The sequence below is a fragment of the Sprattus sprattus genome (genome assembly GCF_963457725.1).
Source record: "Sprattus sprattus genome assembly, chromosome: 12".
NCBI lineage: Eukaryota > Metazoa > Chordata > Actinopteri > Clupeiformes > Clupeidae > Sprattus > Sprattus sprattus.
The window spans coordinates 12,320,916-12,328,415 of record NC_137910.1 but is presented as its reverse complement, the minus strand read 5'-3'; the positions used below and the strand labels follow the sequence as shown (position 1 = coordinate 12,328,415).

The window sequence follows — 7,500 nt, the reverse complement described above, 5'->3', positions numbered from 1 at the left end:
GGATCCAAAGGGAGTGGTAGAAGAAACTGAGGCAGTGCAACATAGAACATGGAACACAGAACACATAGAACATGGCTGCCGGTGCAAGAATGGGCAGGAATACCATATCTTTGGAAATGCTCATGGGAAATTTAGAAATGTAGTCCATTGGAATATATTAGTTTAATTTAGATGCAAAGGAATATGTACTTGGATCATTATGACACACATTACAATGTAAATTCAATAGAACCTCGTGTGACATTCACTATATAAATTCAATAGAACCTTCAGTGATATTCACTATATCAATTCAATAGAACCTTGTGTGATATGTTTGTCTCAGCAGTTATTTTCATGTCCCCTGCGTCACTGCAGGGCAGAGATTTCAATGGGCAGGACTGCACAGGGTTGTCCCATTTCACAGGGGGGCAGGGACGTGCACAGGAATTTTGAAGGGCCTTTGCTCTGCCCTGGAAAAAAAGGGCAACATTTTCGTAACTGCCGCTGCCGCGCCTCCTCCCCCTGCGCGCATATTCTGCCTATATTCCTTGAAACTGTGAAATTGTCGGGGTAACTGCCGCCGCAACGCCTCCTCCTCCGCGATTTTTTTTATCTAGGAATACATGAAATTCTGCAGCCGTTATACTATTTAAAAAAATTCATAATAATTCCTTCGGAGGGGCAACTTCAGTTGAGGAGGGCAGACGGGCAGTTCCCCGGGCAACCTAAGCCCCCTCCTGTGCACATCCCTGCAGGGGGGTATTGCACAACCTACCTCTTTGAGCAGCTCCACAGCAAGGTGTAGGTGTAAAAATACGGGGTAGGGGTAAAAATAAGAAATGAAGATATGAATGCACTGCAACAGCACAGACCAGTTTCTGTGTTAACCCCTTCGTACTGCTTTCACAAACTAGCCAATTCCATATTCTACAAAAGGTTAACATTCTCATCTCCCTTTAGACCAATCACATTTTCATTTGACTCAAGACTTACCAAGAGCTAGACTATCTGACAAATGTAATTTGACCCTACATGCCCCTATCTTTCAATTGTCATGTTTGCATAATGACCTACTGACTGTGAGAGCAGATTCTGCTTTTCTTTCATGCGATTTGATTTGTGGCTTGGTGTTTTAATGTGTGCTTGGTGTAGAACTGTATGTGAAGTGTGTGTTAAACACAAGTGTGTGTTTTTCCCTCTGAAGGCCATGTACATGTTCTACGCCCTGGCCATCGTGTGTGACGACTACTTTGTCCCCTCGCTGGAAAAGATCTGTGAGGTAAGAACATTCACCGTCTAACAGTGGAACTAGAACAACCATTAGACAGACACACACACACACACGCACACACACACACACACACACAAATACAGCTATCTGAGCTGACCTTGATCAGTATTCTGCACACTGCTGGAGTGTGTAAAGTTTGACATGAGTGACAGCTGGCTGGAAGAGTGGGAGGGAGTGTTCAGTCATTAGGAACTCACTGCATCCCTCTCTCTTTCTTTTACGCTGTTTCTTCCATCTCTCTGCACCCCCCACCCCCCTTCCCTCTCTCTTTCTCTCTCTCTGTCTCTCCAGCGGTTGGATCTGAGTGAGGATGTTGCTGGAGCAACCTTCATGGCAGCAGGAAGTTCAGCCCCAGAACTCTTCACTTCTGTCATTGGTAACACTTCCTTTCTGTTTAGTCTGCCTGTGTGTGTGTGTGTGTGTGTGTGTGTTTGTGTGTGTCTGTGTCTGTGTCTGTGTCTGTGTCTGTGTTCGTCTGTGTTTGTCTGTGTCTGTGTGTGTGTGTGTGTTTGTATGTGTGTGTGTCTGTGTGTGTTTGTGTGTGTGTCTGTGTCTGTTTGTCTGTGTGTCTGTGTCTGTGTCTGTGTCTGTGCCTGTGTCTGTGTCTGTGTCTGTATGTGTGGGTGTGTGTGTGCGTGTATGTTTGTGTGTGTAATTGCATCATTCTGTGACTGAAACATACTGCCCCTCTTTACGTGGTTGTTATTAATTGCTACTGACAAAGCGGCATTGACTAGACTTTCACATACATGAGAGACAGACGGCAATGTGTGTGTTTCTGTCAAACATAAGTAAGGTTGTGTGTGCTGACTGTATAGTTCAGAGACTGAGAGAGTAAATTACACAAATAAGTTAGGTTGTGTGTGCTGACTGTATAGTTCAGAGACTAAATTACTAAATGAGAGAGTATATGACTTCTGTCACACATAAGTTAGGTTGTGTGTGCTCACTGTATAGTTCATAGACTAAATGCCTAGATGAGAGAGTATATGACTTCTGTCACACATAAGTAAGGTTGTGTGTGCTGACTGTATAGTTCAGAGCCTAGATGAGAGAGTAAATGACTGCTCTTCTGGAGTGTGATCTGAACCAGCGCCTCTTGTCACACAGGAGTGTTCATCACTAAGGGAGACGTAGGGGTGGGCACCATTGTGGGCTCGGCCGTCTTCAACGTCCTCGTAATCATAGGCGTCTGTGGGATATTCGCTGGACAGGTAAGACCTCTTATCAAGCACCTGACATCATGAGGTGGAAAATAACTCTACTGTTTCACATTCATTTCCTTTCATCTCCATTTTGTTCATTTGACTGGGGGAGTGTAATACAAACAAACATCTAATCAGCGAACAACTAGTCTGAAACTAGTCACTTTAGCCAGACACAAACATACAGTATGTTTCAATTACTTATCAATGTAATAACACCTCTTTTCTCATATTATCATTTTATCTTTTCTTAATGGTTCTAATGGTTCCTTCAGAGGAGAATGCTTTCCTGAAGGGATTTATCGGCATCAACAGACAGCAAAAATGGCTGTGCCGTGAAGGCTCAGGTTCCAGATAGTGAAGTATTTATCCGCGGCCATCTTGGCACAGTCAGTGACGACCCCCCACGGGTGGGGGCAGGAGCCCTTGGATTAGCTGTGATGAGTAATCTTTGCTACTCCGCTTCGCACAGATCAGCTGGGTGCTCCAATCCCAGAGAGAGATACTGTCATCTCCTCGCAGACACGGAGGACACACTGCCCTTGTTTTTTTTCTTCTCTCTGTCCTTGTTTTCTTCTGTGTTTTTTTTTTCTTTCTTTTTACCCTTTATTCGCCATCTGCCAAGGGCACTGTGAGGGCTAGTAATCTGACAGCACTCAGACCAAGTGTGATTGTGCGGTTGAGAAGTGCATGCACACACACACACACACACACACACACACACACACACAGATATATACATACACCATCCACACAGCACACATTCTTGCACAAACTAACACATTCACCCTCAGTGCAAAGACAAACACACTCTCTCTCTCACACACACACACATATACATACACCAGTCATACAGCACACATTCTTGCACAAACTAACTCATTCACCCTCAGTACAAACACACTCTCTCTTTCACACACACACACACACATTCACACACATACAGAGTGGCAACAGGGAGTGACACAGAGTGAGTGAGAAGGAGAGAGAGAGTACCAGTATTGAGGGCTTACAGCAAAAGAGGTGGCTCTTGGCAACAGGATCCCTTGGAGACACATACGCACAATGCCAATGTTAGCACCGAGCAGCACGCACTTTCATGAGACAGTTTCCTGCGTTGTCATGGCAACTCAGTGTAGCAGATCTTACCTATGGCTCGGGTTGAGTAGCGTGACGAGTGTTGGCAAGCATGACTCCCTCCCGTCATCTGGTCTTCAAAATGAACGGCCTTTTCAAGGTCACGCAAATTAACTAAGATCAATAATCACAAAAGCACACACCGCACTCATAGATAATCTCGTACACGTTATATGCCTCCAGCAGAGAGGGGTAGTCACAACTTCTTCACTGAATCCTCTGCCAGAAAATGGACTTTGTGTCGGAAAATTCCGAGAAAGAGAGGCGATTAATCTCGTTATCAAGATTGTTTCTACAGAATGTTGCGTGTTTGACCCTATCCCTGTCCCAGTTCGTGTGTGTGTGTGTGTGTGTGTGTGTGTGTGTGTGTGTGTGTGTGTGTGTGTGTGTGTGTGTGTGTGTGTGTGTGTGTGTGTGTGTGTGTGTGTGTGTGTGTGTGTGTGTGTGTGTGTGTGTGTGTGTGTGTGTGTGTGTGTGTGCGCATGTGTGTGTGTGTGCCAGTGGCGCGAGAAGGGGGGTGCTGAGGGCGCTGTAGCTCCCCCTATAGCTCCAGGCCCGGAAAAATAAATAAGCTCTTACTCATTATTATGTATTAAATATATATTTAAACGGTTTAATACATATTTTTGCGTTGGGGAAGAAAATAAATGTTAAACAAATGGGTTTGCTAGTTTTTAGTTATCACAGGCATACATGGAGATCTTGCTATATGAGGTTCACGTGTGTGTGCTGAAGTTGGTACTGTAACTGATGAAGAAAAACGTATTTTGGCAAAAATGCGACTAGTTAGAAGATGGAGATGCTGCAGCACCTTCTTCTACTTTCCACCCACGCATTACTGTCGCAATGACTAGCAATAAGCCAAAAAATAAGACCAAACTTTCGAATTCTTTATTGTGGATTCACAAGAGTTGTGAATGTTAATGACGTTTATAATTTATGCCGAGATCTGGAACATGCCACATAATCGATCGTGTTGTATGTTTTGTTGTTGTTGATCATTTATTTTTTTGGATCTGTTTACATGTTTAGATTCTCATTGGCGATAGGCAATACTTGTAAGTGATGATCCCATTTTTGTAGGGGGGGGACAATGTATGGTAACATTTCAAAGAGTAATGAAGTAAAGAGTAGTGAAAAAGTTGTCGTCTGGACCTATTCAGATCTGCAAGCTGCACGCTGAATCCGGGGTATGTTTAACGTGCTTCGTTACTGCACTTTACGTGAATAAATATTGCTCACTTTACTCGAAAAAAGATTGCGCACTTTACTGGAATAAAGACAGATTGCTGCATCAACCACAAAAGAAACTCCCTTTTTCTTTCGAACACAGATTGCTACATCATCAAGAAACTTCCTTTTTCCCAAAAAAGCGCTGGCGGGCCAGAATTGGTAGCCCCGCCCGTTGGAAATAGCATGTGAACCAAAACACTTTGAGGAATAGGGGATCATGATTTTTCAACACTTAAAAAACACATTGTTTTATGCTTATAATTAGCACCGCTTGTGTTGGCGGGCTTTTATTTCATATTACTATATTATTCAAAATTATTTATTTGTGTTTACAATTATTGTTGGGGGGGGGGACGACAACTTTATAGTGGGGGGGGGACTTTCACAGCACCCCCGGCATGAAAGAGGTTCCAGCGCGCCTGGTGTGTGCATGTGTGTGTCTGTGTGTGTGTGTAAGTGCATATTGATTCAGGTCAGCATGTATAGTATACTGTACTTTGCTTTAAGCTGTTGTATAAGCACACACAGTCATGTACTGTATTAAGCATAAACACCGGAATTTAGCTGTTACCAACGCTGCACCATAATGCCAATGACAACCATTAGGAAATGACAGTAGCACAGTGGCACACCCAGCCGCTCAGATGAAGGGGGATTTTCTAGCTCACAGCGCATTTCACCTTGGACAGATGACAACAGACAATGACTCCCCCCCAACCAATATCCCCCTTTTTGAGTGTGTTATGTCATGCATCATTCAGGCTCTCTGGTCTATAGAGGATAGACTGACCTGTACAGTGCAGAGGGATGCTGTTGATGTGACCTCTCGCTGTCTCTCCAATCCCCCTCTTACCCCCCACCCCCCCCCCCTCCTATTCACAGGTAGTGCGACTCTCCTGTTGGCCACTAATGAGAGATTCAGTGTTCTACACCATATCAGTGACCACTCTCATTGTGGTGAGTACATGCAGCAGCTTAAGTGCTTTTTGCAAAGCCCCCCCACACACACACACCAGACACACAACAGACACACACACACACACACACACACACACACACAGGCCTACACACATTTATCTGGTTCTCTTGCCCCTCGTTTGAGTGAGCTGTCAAGGAGCAGCTAACAGCTCCTCCACGGGACCCATGGGTGTGCATCTAAACTCTTGTTTACGCAGCCCAGCATGTGTTCCCACCACACAGCAAAACAAATATGAACCAACACAGCGAAGCAGGACAGGGGGAATGAGAGAGAGAGAGACAGAGAGAGAGAGAGAGAGAGAGAGAGAGAGAGAGAGATAGAGGGAGGTATAGAGAGAGATAGTGAGAGAGAGAGGGAGAGAGAACGTGAGAGAGAGATAGAGGGAGAAATAGAGAGAGATAGTGAGAGAGAGAGAGAGAGGAAGAGAGAGAGAATTTCAAATGATAGTTGGTTGTTCAATGACGCGCGGGGGAAAGGCATCCCTAAATGCCACGGTAGCCATCACCGTGCTGATCAGGAAGGATGTGGCGTGAACAAGCAGCTCAATAAGGGCTGTGGTGGTGGTGAACAGGTGCAGTGTTGAGGAGGTGCGGGGTGCGTTATGGTGGGGTGTGGGAGTGGGGATGGGGATGAGGATGAGGAGGGTGGGTGGAGGGTGGAGAGGTAGCTCCTGCAGTGAGCGCTGGCACAGCCTGTTGCGGCGGCAGGATGAACGGGCAGCATCTGGTTGGCACGCGTGCTAATCCAGCGCAGGCGCCAGCAGGCTGGAATTAGCTAAAACAAGAAGACGGCTATCGTCCTTCTGCACTACTGGACCTGCCTGTCAGTCAGCCAACCGAGACAGGGCTAACTGGAGCACATGTACTGGGGGCTTCTTCATGTCTGCATCCTCTCCTGTGGTTTGGTCTGAGTCCTGTAATGATTTTAGATAAACTCCATACAAGCACTGTGTCTGATGTTTGAAGAAGGAACATGATTAGCTGGTCATGTACTGACAGCCAACATATAAACAAACAGGACTGTGTGGCTATTTGCTAAGATAAGTTGCCCAACAACATAGCATATGTGAATGCTGTAAATTCACATTTAGCTTAGATTTCCCTATACTGCATTGGAGTAGCAACAGGAACTGATTGGAGAGCAACCATTGCGGAGGTGTGTGTGTGTGTGTGTGTGTGTGTGTGTGTGTGTGTGTGTGTGTGTGTGTGTGTGTGTGTGTGTGTGTGTGTGTGTGTGTGTGTGTGTGTGTGTGTGTGTGTGTGTCTGTGCGCACAGAATGCCCTGCGGCTGGGCTCATGTTCCGCAGGCGAAGACGCCGGTGTGAGCCAGCCAGCTAGCTTCTCACAGCAGTGCCATTAGCATCTGTGTCACATCTGTAGTGACAGTTGGCCTGCATGCCCCTGACATGAGTGGCTTAAACATGCGGCTGGTACACAAGAGTGTGTGAGTAGTACTTAAGGCTATGGGCATAAGCCCATCTCCCTACAGTGAGCAGTCAAACATGCCCCCCTACCCCCGACCCCCCCCCCCCCCACATACACACAGACACACACCTTCCCTAGAAGTACATAACTCTTATATTATTTATGGATGTTATTGCAGCTTCTCAGATACTGCACTTGCAGTGTGAGTTTAAAGGGAAGGAGTCTGATGCTGGGTAATGCTGCTAACGT

At 45.7% G+C, this 7,500-nt stretch overlaps 1 protein-coding gene across 1 annotated transcript in view; it reads left to right on the top strand.

The window, feature by feature from the left end:
- The window catches only part of slc24a3 (solute carrier family 24 member 3), a gene marked incomplete at both ends in the record, with an annotated part of 75,260 nt that overhangs the window by 59,151 nt on the left and 8,609 nt on the right, over positions 1-7,500 (top strand). Inside the window, 4 exons of the mRNA XM_080848343.1 lie at positions 1,187-1,261; positions 1,565-1,649; positions 2,384-2,487; positions 5,731-5,805. Coding sequence (XP_080704469.1) covers positions 1,187-1,261; positions 1,565-1,649; positions 2,384-2,487; positions 5,731-5,805 — 339 coding nt within the window. The remainder of the gene's footprint in view (positions 1-1,186; positions 1,262-1,564; positions 1,650-2,383; positions 2,488-5,730; positions 5,806-7,500) is intronic.